Here is a 19,089-nt window from a genome sequence, read left to right on the forward strand (position 1 = left end):
GCTGGTAACGGTTGGTACCAGGTGGCGTTTGGAGCTGTAAGGAGATCAACGATGTTTGAGCTCTGCTGCTCCAGGGTGCAAGTGGTTTGCGAGCTGTTTACCGACTCGACATCCTTTTTCACACAATGTAATATAATTTACCCTGTCGGTCTGTATTTATCCTGTCTGTGTGGTACGTTGAGGGGCAGCAGGGCGTTTCTTGACCGCTATAAATTCACTAAAAGATAAATACACAATGGCAAAACACCCACTTCTTCCAGCCTGCTTGAAAACATGCTGTAGAAGTATATTATGCATGTACCACATCATGATCATGTGTCCCAAGAGTTGTGCCAGTGGGAAAGGCCATGTGGTCATCAAAAAAAAAAAAAAAAAACACTTGGGGAGCTGGAACGCACTCCGCTAATTTCATGGTAACCTGCATACTGCGGGATTTATTTTGTGCACAGCTGACATTTTGGTTTGGAGGTGCCGAAATAGAAATGGTTTGCCCTCCGGGGCTACATGACGGTGCTCAGTAAATTTAACAGCAACGTGTCCATTAGTGGTGCTAGATAGAGGGATGAACTTTATCTTGTCCCGGTGCTGACTCCAAAAAACGAAATGTACCTGAACTATAATTCCCCAAGAGTATTGACCACTCCTGTAAAAACGTTTCTTTGTGTGATGAAGAAGACAGTTTGAGCCCAAATCAGCTCTTCATCAGGAGGATTATGAGCTCATGAACAGAGAACCTTGAGGACTAAGCATCACTTAAAAAAATAATTACATTTATTTGTCCTTTGTAAAAAATATACAAAATCATGAAGAGATCCAGAGTATTTCGTAGATCATTTGAAATACAGACTATTAAATCATTTTCATTTCCAACAACAGCATAAAAATATAGTTCACTTTGAAGTGCAGGACAATTATGCAAAAGGAATTTAAATGGAGCTATAGCACTGATTCACATCATATTATTGCATTAGCTACACTTAATTTGTTTTGTAAAATGAGAGAGTAAAGATGCAACCAGCATCCACTGAGATGATATTGTTCAGATCAACAGCAACTAAGTAAAGCGATTGAAACAGATAATTATCTCAACCAAAAGACAGAGTTGAGGCAGTCAACTGTCATTCGTTGTTCTACATTTTAGAGCAAACTAAATAGTGCACTGGCCCATAAATGTGGCTTGATATCACAAGGATGTGGCAGGACACAAAGATCACAAACTATGAAATATGCCGCACAGTTTCAATTCAAACTGTTTTGGCCTTTTAAATTTTTGCATTTTGACTTCATAATCTGACGCCGTGTTCTGCTGCTGCTGCTGTATGTTACAGATTACACACGGTAAATGCCTGAGGGCTGTAAACATACAACAGAAACATCAGACGAACACTGATATAATGCTGAGTTATAAACCTTTCACAAAATCAATCGGCTAACTAATGAAGCCAAAGGAAAAAAGTTCAATGTGTCCTGCGAATTATGTCGCAGCCAAAAATTCTCTGCTCTACGTCCCACGTGTATTCATTTGCCTTCAGAAAGCCTTGTGATCAATTCCTCTGAATGCAACATCTACAGGGAAGAAGAGAGGAGGTCACGTTTGTCTAGTATCCCTGAGCACATCCATCTGATCTGGGGTCTGATCCCGCCCACAGCACCCTGGATGGATGATCGGCTTGACTGGCAGATGGGTTCCACCAATCCCCCACTGTGATGATCTGTCCCCGCCCGAACTGAGACCTCTTGTGGCCTGTGTGTTTGAATGAGAAGACAAATGGCAATCTATTTCCTACCTGTCACTATTACACATCATAACCCTAAACATCCCATGTCTCATTAGCATGCTCAGATCATGTGCTAACAGAATGTCCAGTTACTGTAGCGCCTTACAATAGTCATAATCTGTCTATGTGAGGAGATGAAGGTGACAGTTAGGCAGCAAGGAAGACGCATACAGTTTTTTTTGTTGTTTTTTTTAATCTAAGTGATGAGCAGTTAGCACGTTTGGTTGATTTGTTTGTTAATGAATGAATGACGTTAAAGCCCACATGAGACCATAAGTCTTCAGTCCACACATAGGCCAGATGTTTGTATACAGGCTAGTTAGAAAATAAAAAAGTAGTAAAATATAAATAGATGAAGGCAGTTAGGAAAAGAGCAAGCCACTTCACCCAGAATGATGGTGGAAAGAGGAACAAACAAAAACATCCTGTTTGCAACAGGAAGCAACACTGTTTATGGGAACTGCAGTCTAATACCACTGATTTGGCACTACCAGTTGTTTCAGCCATGGTCTCTTTGTTTGTTTATTGCTACTACTATACATCAATATAACCATTCATGTAACACATTAACTTTTGAGTCGGCTACATGTCAGGTTAGGTTAATCCTCTTTGTCCCGGGTGGGACATAAGGCCGCATAAATATTTTTCTGCCACTGGAGTCTGTCTTCGGCCCACAGCTTGGGCCCGGTCCCATGAGAGACCCATCTGCTTCAACATGTAGCACCTATTTATTATAAAATTTGTCATCAATGAAACAAAAAAAAAACCCATTAAACCTTGACTTAAGGGTGCCTGAGTGCAAACACAACAGTTTTAGTGACATCTTGCGCCTTTGTGAAGGTCTTTTTTTTTGCACTGTTTTTGAAATGGTCTATTTTCTGGAACCATGGCATACTTATCCTGTAAATAAAAAAATTCAAAGAATACCATGCAGCCACTGCAAACAGTAATTGTGTAAAGAAAAAAGGGTACCTGTGATTGGCCAGTTGACTTTGTGGCCCCGTCTTCTCAGCTCCCTGGCCACCTCCTGGTCGACCCCCTCCTCCAGATTAACCAACCACTGATCAGCTAGACACGCACAACGTTTACTCAGAATCTGATTTTGATTTAAAAAGGTGCTTTATAGAAACATACAGCCTTCTTTCATAAAATTATCAGAATTATCAGGTGCGACAGACACAACTTGATGCACGATGTGTAGCTGAGGTCAAATTGAGAGCCGAATTCAAAGACGGGAGTACTGAGTACTCATCTTGTATAAAACGTAGTAACAGTTTACAGTAGAGAGAGTAGAGTTCGTCTGACCACCGCCCTACCATATGATGAGGGATACAACTCCATCTTTTATGTGTGTGTGTGTGTGTGTGTGTTGGGGCGGGGCGTACTTTTCTGGTCATACTGCACATAGACTCTTGGAGCGTCCAGAGCTTGTTGAGGATTCATCCCAAACTCCATCATGTTCAACAACACCTAAACACAATAGCAATAGCATCAGTTAATAACTCATTAACACATTACACGTATTTATAAATCAAAAGTAATGTTCAAAAAATGAGAGATAAAATAAGAGCGATGTTAGGGACATATCTTACATACTGTACTTCAAAGTTAACTTTCTTCACTTCACCAGCGTACCTGGACGTGTCCTTGCGGTTGCATAAAAGCCCCCATCACCCCCAGTGCAGCGAGGAGTCGTGGTTTTTGTGATTTGGTCGCAGAGTCAGTGAGGAGTGCAGGTATTATGGTGTGATACGGCCGCTTCCCCCCAGCAACGCAGTTGACGTGGGTGCGACGCAGGGAAAAGCTGGCACCGCGATTCTGAGGGAGGGAACAAGAGATTTCATGCACCGAAATCAACCTTTTCAGTCTCCTCATTCAGCTCTGTGTTGTTTTGTCTTAGTGTGTTTCGTGAAAGCAGTCTGGCAATTCTGCTTTCACAGTCGACAAGTTCTATGGAAATGACGTTCATTGCATGTTACCATGTGTGACTACAGCAATATGTCTTCATGGATCTGGTCCATGGTTTCTTAAAAAAGGTTTCCAGCTTAGCATCACACTGATATTTACATAGACACACAACAAGCACAAGTATAGTGTGCTTACAAGAACAAGCACACTATACGTTCCTGTTCTTGTAATGTAATGCAAAAATATGAAAATGTGCAACCTCTTCATTCACGCCTGGTGCTCTACATGTTATTTTCATCAAATCCACTGATGTTGCCACCTACTCTGCAGAGGCAAGAGTCAATTTTTATCTACCTCACATGCACACACACTAATTCCATCTCTCTGACCCCTCAGACCTGCAGAGAGAATCCACAATCCTTGGGGACCAGCCCACTTCCAAAGCCCATATAGGTGCTGTTGACAAATGAGCAGGCGTTGCCCTGACCGTCAATCACACAGAAATAGACTGTGTCACTTCCTGTCGTCAGCTCAGGCTCCACTTTTTCCATGACCCTACAGATACACACACAAACAACAATTAAAAAACATACATAACATACATACACATGACACATATACTTTTTTTTTACTGTGGACATTAAAAGTATCTTGAAAAAAGGGAGTAATGTGGCCAGAAATAGTGGACAAGATAAAACACATGCAGGGCTTTCCCCGTTTCAAAGCACTTTTCTTAGCACATTTTCACTCAGTTTGTCAACTCATAACTGAGGATATCTTAAAGGAAAAGTTCAACATTTTGGCATTTTTGACAAGAGTTAGATAAGAAGGTCGACATCACTATCAAGCAGGCAGTCAACTTAGCTTAACATAAAGACTGGAAGCACGGGGAAAGTGGAAAACCACAACTTGTTGTTTTTACACTGGTCTGCGTAAATTAAATAAACACGTGTATAACATGTTAATTAGTAAGCTTTAGAGGTACCACTAATTTCATTTTTGAACTTTTGACAGAGCCAGGCAAGCTGTATCGCCCCGTTTCCACACATGAGAGTGCGTATCAATCTTGCCATCTACTGGGATATTTCCCAAAATGTTGATCTGTCCCTTCAAGTGTTTTCCTTTGCTAAGCATGTTTGTGCAGCAAAAAAAAACAACTTTTAAGAATTCCTTAGAGTTTTGAAATGCACTGAAAGATAAATAATGAAGGCAATGGTGGTAACCACTGAATGCAAATTTATTTTTAATAGGAATATAAATAAAACATTTTCATCAAATATAGGAAAATATAGCAGAAGCACAAGGCCCCAACTGCCATCCTCGCACACTGGAAGAACCGGCAACAACTTAGATAATCTGTATAATAATCTGTATAATAATTCAGTCATTCCCCGCAACCTGTCCCCTCACAGCGCTGTGAGGTCCTAATGTTCCAACCAGAACACAAAAAAAAAAAAAGCACGCTTCAGCCTATAGCGTCATGTATCACTAATAAACCAGCCTTGGTTAAAAAATATTGCAGGGTGTTGGCTGAGAAATCTGATTGGCGACAGGCTGCATGCAGCGCACGTAAACATGACCTGTAATTTCCTGCTTTCACCTGATTTCTCTCTGTTACCTGGTTTATTATGTAAAAGTAAACATAACGTGAAGACACTTTCACAAGACAATTAATCCAGGATTGGTTGAATCTTTAAGCTTGAGTGAGGTGGTACTGAATGAACAGAAGGTGTAGGGTTGGTGTATGTATTTCTGTATTTGTACGTGTTGCCTAATGCAGTAACATGCCCTGAGTAATTTAAATTTATTAGAATATAAAACAACAACAGCAGGATTTAGTGCCACACAATATGTGTGTGTGTTCAGAGATCATTATGTTGTTTTATACCTTTATAGTCTGTTTGTCTATTTGTCTTACAACTGATGAAGACCTAAAGTTCAAAGTCTACAGTGCTGAAAATACACATTGTCGCCAAAATACACACACACACACACACACACACACACACACACACACACACACACACAGCAGACGGATCAGTGGAGGAGGGCATGAAGGGATGGACGTTAAGGTCAGGGAGGGAAGTAAAAGTCTACAGTCTTATCTAAAGTCAACAGAGCACGACTGGTACACACTGGTACTAACAGACACAGACACACAGGGACACACACCTGTCCATCCTGATGCGCTGCGCTCGCTGCTGGCTGTAGCTCTTGTCCAGTAAGGTTTCTAGAGGGATGGTCACATGGTCTGGGTCGCCCAGGTAACACAGAGCGTCTGTCAGCGCCAAACACACAGCCTCAACCAGAACATGGACGTAGTCAGAGCTGTTATGGCCTGCAGCTACACACACACACACACACATACACACGCAACGATGCTTGAATTTTCAGAGCTGCAAATCAAATTCACAAACATTTGTCTTGACTTCTTGTTTTGTTCCCTTGACAGAGTAGAAGAAAGGATGACAGGAACTTCAGACAAATACAGGTGATAGATAAATAAATATAAACAATGGACACATCTCGTGTCATTTCCAAAATCAAACCTGTCATTGTCATTTTCATTACATTTCTTTTGACTTGCTGTCACAAGATATTTGACATTTTGGGAGTTATTCCTTCAACAGTGGCAAACTACAAGAACCATCCATGCAGAGGCAGGTACACCCTCATTGCTCAAGCGTGCAATGGTGCGTGGCAAAAATATCAAAACAGACAGAAGAAACAGCTTCTTTTGCTGTAGATGCGAGTAGTTTGTTTGGTGTGTGAGACGTCCAGGGCTGTTCTTTCCGATTGAGGATGAAGGATGCTTCGAAAATAGCCATCACGCCAAAGTCAACTATATTTGCCGTAATAGTGCCGATGATGAGAGCTTTCGTGGCTGAATAGGCTTTTTCCCACAGAAGACATATTTTGACACGTCACAGTAGAAAAGCCACAGGTGTAAATAATAAAATTAACGATGGCTGAATTCCATTTAGCTGCTTCAGTTTCAGGGTCCTGGTATGGTGCGTGCTGGCTCACTGTTACACTGTCATGGCTCACGGGGACTCTTTAAAAGAAAGGAGCCATCATTAATGTTTAATTGTCAATATAATAATGATGATAAATGTCACCTGTTTCCAACCATGACAAGTCAAAATGTCTACTGCTGAAAACTGCCTGTGGTTAGTGTTGTAGGGTATGTAATAGGGTGAATGGACTTCACAACAGCAATCTCAACAGCCTTATATAATCCACAGACTGTGAACAGTTTTCACTGGAACTACTTTCTACCAAAGAAATAGTCCCTAAGAAAACTGTTCAAAGTAAATTGTATGCAGTCTTTTTCTAAATACGAGTATGCTAATGCTTTATTAATACTTTAACACCCACATCACCAGACTAATGTCTATATTTGAGATTCTGCGTTGCATCAGCATGCAAGTGAATACCTTTGAGAGGGAAGTTGTCCAGGATGTTGAGTAGCAGCAGGGCAGCCAATCCCTGACTGTTAGGAGGAGGCTCCCACAGACGCACACCCTGAACACACAGTCGGAGTCATTCACTCACGCCGACCATATTATCCAAATACAGATACAATGAGCGTCTGCGGTCGCTGACCTCACCTTGTATTCTGTGCTTATAGGGGTGATGACCTCACTGTCATGGCTGCTGAGGTCATCCAGGGTCATGACTCCTCCATTTCGGCTGATGATATCAACGATGGCTTGGGCCACTCTGCCCCGGTAGAAAGCTGGTTTGCCCCGCTCACCGAGATCCTGTCGATACATCAGCCCATCAATCAATCAACCATTAGAGTTTATTCTGCCGTCCATCTACGGGTTTCAAAACCACAGTACAAAACACAAGAATGTGATGTTTTGCATGATGTAATGCCACACATGAGTCTAGCTTGAAAGATATTCATGTGACGTGTCCACTATTGTGTATATCTACCAGTCCAATCAATGTTATCAAATGAACAGGATGGCGTGTGTGTGAATGTGTGATTTTTCACCACAAGGAAGTGACACACACACCGCCATCGCTGAGGAATGACCGTTATGATGCCATGGAAACCATTCATCAATGGGGATGAGGTCACTACTATTGTTTGTACTGTCTCAGGAGTGGGTGTGTGTGTGTGTGTGTGTGTGTGTGTGTGTAGGGATGTATGGGTGTACTTGGCAGTGTTCCTGAAATATTGCATTACTAAAGACTGAGTGTTTGATGTTGTAATACAGAAGAGCATCAATCAGTGCATGCTTTAATGGTGACACACAAGCAGACAAACACACACACACACACACAAACACACACACAGTGGGGTCATCCACCATCTAGTGAAGTCTCACTGACAGGAAACTACAGAATGAGTGGGGAGTTATGAATATTACATTGTCCACACACACACACACACAAACAATCATGATCGCACATTAACATAATGTGCAGGAAAGTAGAAGACTTGAAAAAAAAGTTTGTCACATCGAAACATCGAAATTACGTTTCAAAGTTTCAAAAGCTTTTATGGTGGGAAAGATGTGTCCATGGAAACTTTTCAAACTATTCCCGCAGCACAGACCACCATTGTTTGTCTGTTTGTTTGTTTGTTTGTTTGTTTGTTTGTTTGTTTGTCATAAGCGGCTAACGGTGCTAGGTACAAAGAGAGGCACTGTATTCAGCCACTGTTGGGTACACTTTAATCACAGATGGCAGTGGAGAAATGGTTTTGCGCTGCGGGAGTGGTCTGTTGATGTTTTCCTCCTTTTTCCACCGTGGAGTCTGGTCAACATTTTCAAGTGCACTAAACTATGTGAACTCTGCTGGCCAGATGTGCAGGCTGCCTGACCTCAGTTTGACTTGTGCTGCGCACACACAACAGTGGAACACATTGCGATTTGTTGCGTTTGATTGAGTTTTCAATTTCATCTATGTTCTAATTTTTATAATTTCCACTTCTCTCCTTCTCTGTGCTCCCTCTCTTCCTTTTCCATCCATCCCTCCCTCTCTCTCTTCTGACCGTTTCACCTTTGCATCTCTATCATCTCCGTGTCTGCCTTTTCACTCCCTCCCCTCCATCCTTCCCTCTCTAGTTTCCTAATTTAATGTCCTTCCTACCTCGCCCACCCCAGCTTAATCTATATTCCTCCCTCCCTCTATCTATCTTGTTTTTCTTCCATATTGAGTCCAAAACACTCATGAGTTCAGAGTTAATCACCCAGTATGCCCCTGGGTTCATCCAAGGTCTTCCCATATAGAAGGCTAAGGCAAGTATAAAAAATGCAAACAAGCCTCTGGGAGGACGTGGAACCAGCACAGCAGTTTCTCTAGGGTTGTACATTGTTCTCTTTCCTTCTTGTCTAAATGACATGAGATCAGAGTGCTCCTCACATGACCTATGAACATGTGTGTTTTAGTGTTATAGTTTCAAGGATTCACCTTCAGGGTCTGGGCCAGGGCAGGGTTTCTGAATACTTGTCCACATTTGGGCGCATGACCATCAGTCAGCAGGTCTCCACCTAGTTCCTTCCCAGCATCTCTCAGAGCAGCCACCCAGTTGGCCCAGTGGTGAGCTGTTACCTCGGCAACAGGAAACCCCACCTCTGCAAGCCCCACCGCCCCGCTCAGCACCTCCTGCAAGGACAGCTAGGGAAACAGGCAGAGGAAACACACGCTTATTACTTCACGGGAAACCTCACTGTGCAGGAAGTGTGAGTCATTGTTTTGGGAAGAAATATGTGGACTCTAAAACTGGTTTGTAATTTCCTCTGAGGGATTTCCACGAAGAAAAAAAAGAACTCTAATAATTGTTTTCATTCTGTGCGAACGAGAGGACACCTCAGTGGTCACTTTATGACGAGGTGTTATTCACTTAAAAATTCTCTCACTACTCACTTCTACTTTAGTTCCAGTTTTCAAGACGCATTCTGACAACGCAAAACAAACAGTAGTGAACTTGTTGCATTCAGCTCCTTCCTTAATTTGTGTGCGAGCAGGCACAGCCGTTGTGACAGAAGTGTGGTGAGAGTATTTTAAATTGAACGTTAAACTGAGTCAAACCTCTAATTCAAAACTTTCCTAGTGAGTACGCTGCATTCAGATCTGCTGATGCCAGTTTTTGCAAACATTATTTTTTGCTGATTTCTCCCTCTATCATTGTTAAATGCTGGTTTGCAAAACTTTTGTCTGATTTTGAGGGACTGACACAAGAGCTCTAACTTTACTGCTCATGTTATAGGCAACTCCTGTAGAAACCCTACCATAGAAGGCTAACTTACGGCTGTTTTGACCAAAAGAAAAGGAATATCCATAGAGCCCAATGATAGTTTGTCCACTTGTTGTTTAGATCTCCTTGATTCACCCTCAACACCACACACACAGGATTCAAGAGTCCTACTTCCAGGTATGTTTGTGTGTGTTGGTGGTGTGTGTCAGTACGGTTCCTTTTGGAGTGTTTACGTTTAGGATGTTTATGTCATGTAAATGATTATGTTAGGTGGACTTTTGGCTACAAGGGTGTTGCATAAAACACTTCCCGGCACACACAGTTCTACACAGATGGAAACACACACACACACACACAAACACACACACACAGTCCAACCTTGTGACTACCAAACAGCTGTACGGTATCACACCAGCATGAAGGGGCCCCTGGTACTGTGACATTCAAGGCATCAAAAGGTGGAGGAGGGGCGTCTGCGGTATACCCACGTCCTTCCAGGAAGTCCAGGGTTTGACCTCTGGGCGAACGACCACTGAGGACACAGAAGAGAGGCTCAGCTAATCATTCTGCGTTATGAAGACAGCAAAAGCAGCGAGAGAGGAGTCGCCACCTGCCATTGATTCCTCTGATCTCTCCAGTGTTTTCGTTGTAGAACAAGCAGAAGGCGTCTCCACCCGGACCGGTGCTGCACGGCTCTGTCACCGCCAGCGCTGCTGCTATGGCAACCGCAGCATCTGCCGCATTACCACCACGATTCAAGATGTCTGGAGACAACAAAATACATCTTCAGCACCATCATCACAGACCCGAATATGAATATGTAATGCCCACTAGTGAGGTGAAGCCTTTTTTAAACAATCTGCACTACAAGTATGCAAGCAAGTACACACTGATTTTCATCATTTTTTTTTTTTTTTTTACCATGAAAGGGAACCATTGGCTACCTTGAATGTGGGGTTAATATATTCAAAAAAACTACAGCATAAATTGAAAAATGTTGGCTGAAAAGATTAAATGATTAATCAACTGTCAGAAAATTAATCAGCAACTACTTTAGCAAAATTGCTCTAAAGTCCCTGGTTCCAGGCTCTCAAAGATGAAGTACTGCTGCTTATATTTCTCTTATATGGCAGTGAACTTAATGTATTTGTGTTTTACACTGTTGGTTGGACAAAACAAGCTATGTCACCCTGGGCTCAAGGAGAAGGTTTCTGTTTCACTTTCCTCTGACATTTTACAGACAAACCGATGAATCGATGCCCACCTAAAACTATAAACTTTAAAACCCCCTCTTTTTTGTCATGTTCAGTGTTTCTGGTCCTCCAGTTCTCCTTCATGGCAGTTGTTGTGAGCTAGCTAACTAGAATAGTTTGGCAACTAGCTAGTTCGTTAGCATTAAGGTAGCTCTTACTGGTCTAACTAACTGCTGCTCCCACTTCTCTATGTCTGTCCTTGGTGTTCTTGGTGGATTTTTACAGAGTCCATATTTTTTAAAAATTAAACAAATTTCTTATCTGAAAACATGGAGAAAATGTGGAGATTATCATTTTGCTGCCTAATATTCTAACTTTAAATCTCCATGGCAACAGTTGTTTCCACTCACCCAGTCCTATACTTGAAGCTAACGGCTGGCTGGACGCCACACAGCCGTGTAAACACACTACAGGAGACCGACGAGAGGAGAAAGTCAAGTCGGTATCCATCCCCCTGTGACCGTCGGTAACAACTGGGTTAAGTAACGGGACAAAATTAAACCGTATTGGACTCACAATTTATGATCGGTTACTCGGGCATCGATTGGGATTGGCTCAACTAGGACGGAAGCGGATGGCAGATCACATCGATGGATGCTGATGTTTCAGCAGCAGAAATTAATGTTAAAGCTACATTTCACTTGACAGATTGAAATAATCTCAATCCTGCAGCCTGTTTTTTTTTTCTTTTTTCATTTTAGGTTAGTATTCCCATTTTATCTTAAAGCCATAAATAATAAAGAGGGATCACGGTGGGATAAGATATAGGCTATATATGTCACATGGGGAACCACCAGAATCTTGCAGTTTGTCATCTGTTACTCTTGGTGGTTTTTGTTTTGTAAAACACTAACAACCACGGTCAGAGGTGTGGATTGGAAACCAAGATGGCATTAATGTGTTTGGATGAAACGCTCGCCTGCCCCGTAGGCTAAGCACACTAGTGGTGTGGGATGCATAGCAGAAATTCTTAGGAAACCCTAACTCACATGTGCAAACCTTCAAGTTCAAGTTCACTTCAAGTTTAGATGTGTCATTCCATCCCTAACCCTAACCCTTGTTACTGACTAAACCAGAGGTAGGTGCAGATCAGCCATGAGGGCTCTGCTGTATCGACCAACTCTCTGCCACTTCCTCTTCTGTCTCCATGTATACAAAACACATGGTAGAACATTAACCAGTGTCTTCACCAGTGTGTCTGTGTGTGCACACACGGGTATGCAGTCCTTCATTAATTGCTGTGTGTGTGTTTGCATGTGGTCAAAAGTGTGTGTGTGTGTGTGTGTGTGTGTGTGTGTGTGATCCTGCCATACTACAGCAGTAAAAGTGAAGCACTGACATCACTCAGAGAGACAGGCGGGGTGGGGGTGTGGGGGGTATAAAGGCTCAACTACAGCATCAACCATCAACAATCATCAAGAAACAGGACAGGTGAGGCAGACAGTGCCATTCAGAAGATTCAGAAGAACAACCAAACTTAGGAGGTGTGAGGAGAATTTGTCAGGAGTTGTTGGGAAGCTGCAGTTGTAGATAGATTTAACGCCAACAGGTGGACTGTTATAATTCACTGGCGTCTCAAATTCCAACATCTGACCAACTTGGAGTGGACAAAAACTGGACCAGATTTAAGTTTGAATTACAAGACATCCTTGCTTTGTCAGTTACAGATAATTCAATTGAGACATCAGCGTAAGTGGAGTTTTGGAGGCCACAAGATACTTTTAAAACCCAAGGAGTTGTTTCTAGAAGGGGAGGCTGAAGCATCAGTGTCAGAATGTGTTCCGGCAGCTTTGCCAAGTGTCTGGGGATCACACTGATCCCTCTGGCCATTGTGTGTGTGCTGTGTAACATCCTGCTCTTCTTCCCCGGTGGAAAGTCTGTGGACAGAGATCAAATCACAGATCATGTCTGGTACTTTGGAGGCATTCTGGGATCTGGAGTGCTGGTGAGTACGTTTAAAATTACAACACTGACAGTAATAGCGGGTGAAATCCACGATGCCACTATCAGATCACATTTATCACAGAGTAGAAGATGAGTGACATCCGCTGCTTTTATCATCACTGAAGACAACTTCTCTGGATTCTTCTCTGGATGTGTGAGCACACGATACATGGGGCATCTTGTCATCATGATGGCATCCGTGCGTCTGCGTAGACTCATGATCACAGTAAATTACAAATAACACAACGAAAATTCATTCGGGCTGCAACTAACGGTTATTTTCATTATGAATTAGTCAGCCAATTATTTCCTCTATTAATCGATTAATTGTTTATTCTATAAAATGTCATAAAATAGCAAGAAAATGCCCATTGCAATATTCCAGATGCAAAGGCAATCAGGTCTTCAGATTGCTTGTTTTGTCTGATCAACAGTCCAGAACCTAAAGACATTAAGTTTACTATCACATATAACAAAGAAGAAAAAAAAAAAGAAAATACCCGCCTTTGAGAGGTTGGAATTGACTGAAAAAAAGAATTGCATTAACTGATCAATTAATCTAATTATCTAATCTAATTAACTAATTGTTACTTAACCTGAAAGAGTTAATGATCTCATGAACTCATCCTGTACAGTAGTTCACATTAGAAATACTGGAAATACAACAGAATATTATCATAGAAACGCTTTTTTTCAATCATTTGTGAATCATTTTAAAGCCACTATGAGTAGAATTAAATATATGTGATATAATTTAGCATCATCAATTATTCTGATGGCATATTTGTAGAAATTGTTGTCAATTCTGGTGAAAGTTGGTGCAGCTTTAATGAATGGCAAGTTTAGGAACTAGTTATATGGGACAGTCATCGTCTGCTCAACTGTTTTGTGTGTGTGTGTGTGTGTGTGTGTGTGTGAACTTGGGGTGTGTTTGGGCGACAGATGATCTTCCCAGCTCTGGTCTTCCTGGGTCTGAAGAACAATGACTGCTGCGGTTGCTGTGGCAACGAAAGCTGTGGGCGGAGATTTGCGGTGAGGAGACGTTTCACTGTTTAACTTCCTGCCTTAATGAAATGATTATTAGTATATAGTATATATCAAAAGTCGGGCGAGGAGCCTAAGTAAGCTCACAGGACAGGAAGATTAGCATATAATAGCAATAATTCTGCAGAAACTGGTGTTTTATTTTGGTTGGGGGGGGGGGGGGCACTCATGTATTTACATATCCCAGTATGCTGGAATTGGGATTGTTATAGCATGTTATATTAATAATGAATTAATAAACATTAATCTTTTCTTTCCCCGGGAGCCATGACAGTGTACCAGCATGCACCAATACCAGGACGCGGAAACTGAACTAATTGTGCTTTTCCTACTGTGACAGGTCAAAATGTCTTCATCTATTAAAGCGGCCTGTTGCTCATGCGGATCAGGCTCTGCGGCAAATTAAAGTGTAATGGCCACAGTCTAGGCCGTCAATTTAAAACAGCCGCTGATGCGCACAGACAGTCAGCCAGAGAACAACACCTGCACAGGAAGAAGAACTGCTTAAACAGCCTTAATTGGAGTGAAAGGACTTCTATGTTTGTACACGTCATTGTTTGAGAGTGGTATCTTGTGTTTGCCACCGAGAACATAATGTGAACGGCTATGGCAACTATTGTTGTACGCTCTAGGCCTGCTCTATATGTAAAGTGTCATGAGATAACCTTTGCTGTGACTTGGTGCTATATACATAGAACTGAATTGAACTGAACTTGTTATCTTGAGTTCTTGCAATGAACTGATGCTCAATTTGAATTAAAAAAAAAAAAATGAACTAGTGAAACTCTGATTAAAAAAACATCGAATGTAGGTGGAGATCGGACCGTGAAACACCACTTGCAGCACAAAATGAATGCATTATGAATGGCTTACCAAAAAAACAAATAAGAGAGAATCGAGCTTTAAGGCTTGCAGGGCGTCAACCCACTGCTGTTTATATTTTTTGACCACGTCTACTGTATGCCACCTGTCTAATCATTCTGAGTGTGTAAAACAGATACAATGGCCCTATATACACACCCTCCACCATTTACACAGCAATAAATGCCAAAGCACACTCACACACACACAAATTGATGAGATTTCGATCACTGCAGCAAGAAATTCCTCTGATGGGAGTTTCACATGACTCTATCACACAGAGTGCGTATTGTTCCGGTACAGACACACATACTGATCGATACCTCAGGAATGTGTAGGTGTGTGAGTGTGCGTGGGGTCCAGGGAAGAATCAGCAAACAAAAGTCTGTCACACACACACACACACACACACAGACACACACCATCTCAATAGCTCTGTGTTGGCCGTGCTCTGTTGGTGACCCTCGGCCTGTTCTCTGCACACCGAGAGAATAACTTCTTTGTTGTCACAGAAGTTCAAAGGGAGATTGTTAATGGTATTGATTCCCAATATGAGTAACTCTTTCTCTCTCTCTCTCTCTGTACAGATGTTGAGTTCCATACTGTTTGCAGCTGTGGGCGTTTTGGGCGCTGGTTACTCAGTTATAGTTTCTGCCGTGGCGATAAACCACGGACCTGAGTGTCTGGTTAGTAACGGCACGCACATGTCGTGGACATTTCCCTTCTCGAATGGGTGAGACACACGACCATATGAAGTATCAAAACACATACTTCTTATTCTAAATTACCTGCACAAACACCAATGCAAAGATGGGCATGTAGTTTCTTTCAGTCAAAAATGTAAACCCCATTTAATACGATACAATAAACTCTTAAAAACTTGTAAATGGACCTTGAGTCAAGATTATTTTGTCAAACTGCCATTTCCATGGTTGAGAATAACCTTTCACACAAAATGTTTGGGTGTTTTCGACTAAACGAACAGATTTCCATTCACTCCCATTGTGTTGAGGAAGGGGCAGAAATATGTGAGATTGATTTCTTTATGATTTATTCATTAACTCTTTAAACTGAACATTTAAATCCATTGAAGTCCCTTAACTACATTTTAAGTAGCTCACTTTAAGATTGTTTTTACTGGTGCCACCTTTGCTGCAGTTCAGCCTCATAAGAACTTGGAGCTTGGAGCACCAGACTATTAAAGTGTGCTCACTCACTAATCAGTCTCTGCTTCGCCGTCCCTTTCCAGTGACTACCTGTCCAACACCACTGCCTGGTCGGTTTGTTTAGAGCCGGTCGGCGTGGTGTCCTGGCATCTCTCTCTGTTCTCCGTGCTGCTGGCCATGGGTTTGATCCAGATGGCGCTGTGTGCTGTGCAGGTGGTGAACGGCCTGCTGGGATTTCTGTGCGGGGACTGCTGTGGCTGCTGTGGAGGGGTCAGTATCTAGTCTGAGATGAGTTCAGTTGAGTCTGTTTATGAGCAGAATTGGATACATTTGAAGGGAAATGTGAATTCAACCCAAATTTCTGACATTATTATTATTATTATTATTGTACTTAGCAATAGTATACTTACTATAGCAAAAAATAATATTATAGAAATATTAGGGAAATATTAATACAAAAAATATACAAAAACTATAACAGGCTTGTTGATGTGTGAGGATTAGACAGGAAGTAAAAAAAAAATGGCACAACTCAAAGACACTTTTCTAATAATCACAATCAAAAATTAATATACTGTATATTTCCCATCTAAATGGAAGTTAGCTGACAATAACTCATTAACTGGGATCCAGTGAATTATGCAACTGCTTATGGCTCGAGGACTGGTGTTGGTAAACGGAGATGGATAACATAAATCACATGTTATGAGATGATGTATAAATGTTGATCATGTTTGTCTTTCAGAGCGATGGAGCCGTCTGAGCGCTTCCTACAGCTGAGAGTCTGAAGGCGGCTGTTTCCCGTATTTATTCTGTTTTTAGAGGATGACAGTCGTTTCTTGCTTTATATCCATAGCTATACGTTTACAAGCTCATTGATTACATTGTGTGTGTACTATCGAACAACACCTGTGAAATGACAGAGCTCCAATTTGAAGGGTTTCCCATTTAGTCTCTAGCAAACGCTAATTACTCCATCTTCTCATTATTAAACCTGTATGTGCATCTGCTGCCATTTTCTTTGGCTCTAACTCACTTGCAACACTAACTAGTTAATGATTTTCCACCTGCTGTATGTATTTGTATCAGTTGCCCATTCAGCCAAATCAACTTAAAAAGTTCCTATTTTTGATGTACGTATAAAAATCACATGGGACAGGATGCTATTGCTTCAAATATATATTTTATTTTAATATCTAATCAAACTTAAACAAAGGTAGAGAAATAAATTGTCCTCTCTCATAAGCGTCGAGTTTCTCTCTTCAGATATTTCTGTTGCGTGACTCCCCCCTGCTGGGAATTCTGGTGTTGCAAGCACGAGTCTGATGGGGGTTCAAAGGTCATAGAGACGGACCTGCATGTCCTGTATCTACGCCATCAATAACAACTTGTACTTCTCACTGACAAAGGTTGCTATTGGAATCAAAAGTAATGAAACAGAATGCTTTTATTTCAAAATGCAATAAATAAATGCTCAGTGTTACTGGAAGATTGGGGGGGGGGGGGGGGGGTTGTATCACAGGTAAATATGTTAAACGTTAACACTATGTTTACTTGTTTGTTTTTTTTGCCAAATTTACTCACTGTGGGCATGGATGTAACTGTCATTGGGTTTTTTTTTCACTTCTCTTGACACTTACATATGTACGCCTTCTCATGAGGCACTAACGTGTCTGATGTGCTATAATTATATCTTTCTGTAAGTCTGTGAATGACTGATCTGATGCTTAGTTAGTGCTTCCAGGCTTTACTACGGAATCAGTCATTTTTTACTAACATCTGCCAGCAGCAATTACAGCATTGGATAGCAATGGGAGGAGAATAGATTAAAAGGAGAGAAGTGAAAGGCTGAAAGGTGACCTGCAGAAGAAGAAGGGGTTGGAGGAGGTTGAGCTCAGACTAATGCACATATATCAGAGGCCATACAAGTGTGGTGGTAGATTTTGTGTAATTATATAAAACTGTTAAAAATGACTTATACATAATCCCTCCTGCATAATTTAGGTCTCCCGCTGGGGCTGTCAAGCATTCCTCCAACTGCCTTGACTAACTCCTTTTAACTTGAAGGAGCAGTAGTTCTACTCTGCGCTCCCTCCATATGATCTGAGCTCCTCACCCTGGCCCTGAGGGTGGGCCCAGACACTGTGAGGAGCTGTTTACTTAAGTCTGCCATCTCATTCCGTCGTGTGGCAGAGCTATTGATCATACATGAGGGCTGGAACGTATATATCTTGACTGATTAATCAAGGGCTTCGCCTTCAGGCTCAATGGCATGGTGGAAAAACTTCTTGTTCTATGTGTGGCAGACCTATTTAGTCTAAACTCACAGACATACTGTATCTCCAGCACTCAGAAATCTCTTCTCTTTCTGTTCTATTGCTGCCCTTAAGCATTTCATGCCTGGAAAACACTCACATTTAGAGGCGATTTCAGGGGTAACTGAATGGTTTATTTTTAGACCCTGTCCAAATGAATATGGATCATATTTTAAAACAACATGCCAACCCATTTATAGCACTCTATGTCCTTGCGCTGGGTAACTTATTCAGATATTTTTAGAGTGATTATGATTACTTTTAGGCTAACAAAATGAATACATAATAGCCTCAGTATTTCAGTATTCATGTGGGGAAATAAAACACTTTATTTTAGTGTTGAGCCCGAGTTTATAGGTCCCGAAGACGCAGTTGTTGACATCGAGAGTAATTTCTTTGAAATAACTGCCCCATTTAAATAAATCATGCAGGAACTTATTAAATCAATATATATTTACGGGATATATATATATATATATATATATATATATATATATATATATATATATAGACTTTCTCTTTGGTGTCTGAGGGGAATGTTGGGGGATTTCAAACTCAGAACCCGATTTTCATGTATTTAAATAATCTCAGAATAGGATTTATATC

At 41.4% G+C, this 19,089-nt stretch overlaps 2 protein-coding genes across 2 annotated transcripts; one reads left to right on the forward strand and one right to left on the reverse strand.

Annotated features, from left to right (window-relative positions):
- Positions 1-909: 909 nt before the first annotated feature.
- Positions 910-11,614, reverse strand: LOC139287885 (glutathione hydrolase-like YwrD proenzyme). The gene is made up of 12 exons (XM_070909093.1): positions 11,504-11,614; positions 10,511-10,664; positions 10,279-10,432; positions 9,114-9,320; positions 7,298-7,450; positions 7,124-7,211; positions 5,859-6,030; positions 4,085-4,241; positions 3,414-3,596; positions 3,164-3,248; positions 2,751-2,846; positions 910-1,744 (listed from the first exon to the last, which is right to left on the reverse strand). Exons 1-12 carry the CDS (start codon positions 11,601-11,603, stop codon positions 1,599-1,601), a joined length of 1,695 nt encoding a protein of 564 aa, XP_070765194.1. The 5' UTR covers positions 11,604-11,614; the 3' UTR covers positions 910-1,598.
- Positions 11,615-12,927: 1,313 nt separating this feature from the next.
- tm4sf4 (transmembrane 4 L six family member 4) lies at positions 12,928-16,931 on the forward strand. Its single transcript, XM_070909182.1, has 5 exons — positions 12,928-13,098; positions 14,040-14,129; positions 15,590-15,735; positions 16,252-16,438; positions 16,914-16,931. The coding sequence occupies exons 1-5, from the start codon at positions 12,928-12,930 to the stop codon at positions 16,929-16,931; spliced, it is 612 nt and encodes a 203-aa protein (XP_070765283.1).
- Positions 16,932-19,089: the final 2,158 nt, after the last annotated feature.

This window comes from Enoplosus armatus, chromosome 7 (genome assembly GCF_043641665.1).
Source record: "Enoplosus armatus isolate fEnoArm2 chromosome 7, fEnoArm2.hap1, whole genome shotgun sequence".
NCBI classification, from domain to species: domain Eukaryota; kingdom Metazoa; phylum Chordata; class Actinopteri; order Centrarchiformes; family Enoplosidae; genus Enoplosus; species Enoplosus armatus.

What these genes read in the sequence shown, in the direction of transcription:
- LOC139287885 (XM_070909093.1), bottom strand. Translation starts at nt 11,603, where the DNA reads ATGGATACCGACTTGACTTTCTCCTCTCGTCGGTCTCCTGTAGTGTGT. An exon ending in AACCGCAAGGACACGTCCAG is followed by an intron (nt 3,249 to 3,413) that starts GTACGCTGGTGA and finishes TATTGTGTTTAG; the next exon opens with GTGTTGTTGAACATGATGGA. An exon ending in AGTCAACTGGCCAATCACAG is followed by an intron (nt 1,745 to 2,750) that starts GTACCCTTTTTT and finishes TCAAACACACAG; the next exon opens with GCCACAAGAGGTCTCAGTTC.
- tm4sf4 (XM_070909182.1), top strand. Translation starts at nt 12,928, where the DNA reads ATGTGTTCCGGCAGCTTTGCCAAGTGTCTGGGGATCACACTGATCCCT. An exon ending in TTCTGGGATCTGGAGTGCTG is followed by an intron (nt 13,099 to 14,039) that starts GTGAGTACGTTT and finishes TTTGGGCGACAG; the next exon opens with ATGATCTTCCCAGCTCTGGT. An exon ending in GCTGTGGGCGGAGATTTGCG is followed by an intron (nt 14,130 to 15,589) that starts GTGAGGAGACGT and finishes CTCTCTGTACAG; the next exon opens with ATGTTGAGTTCCATACTGTT.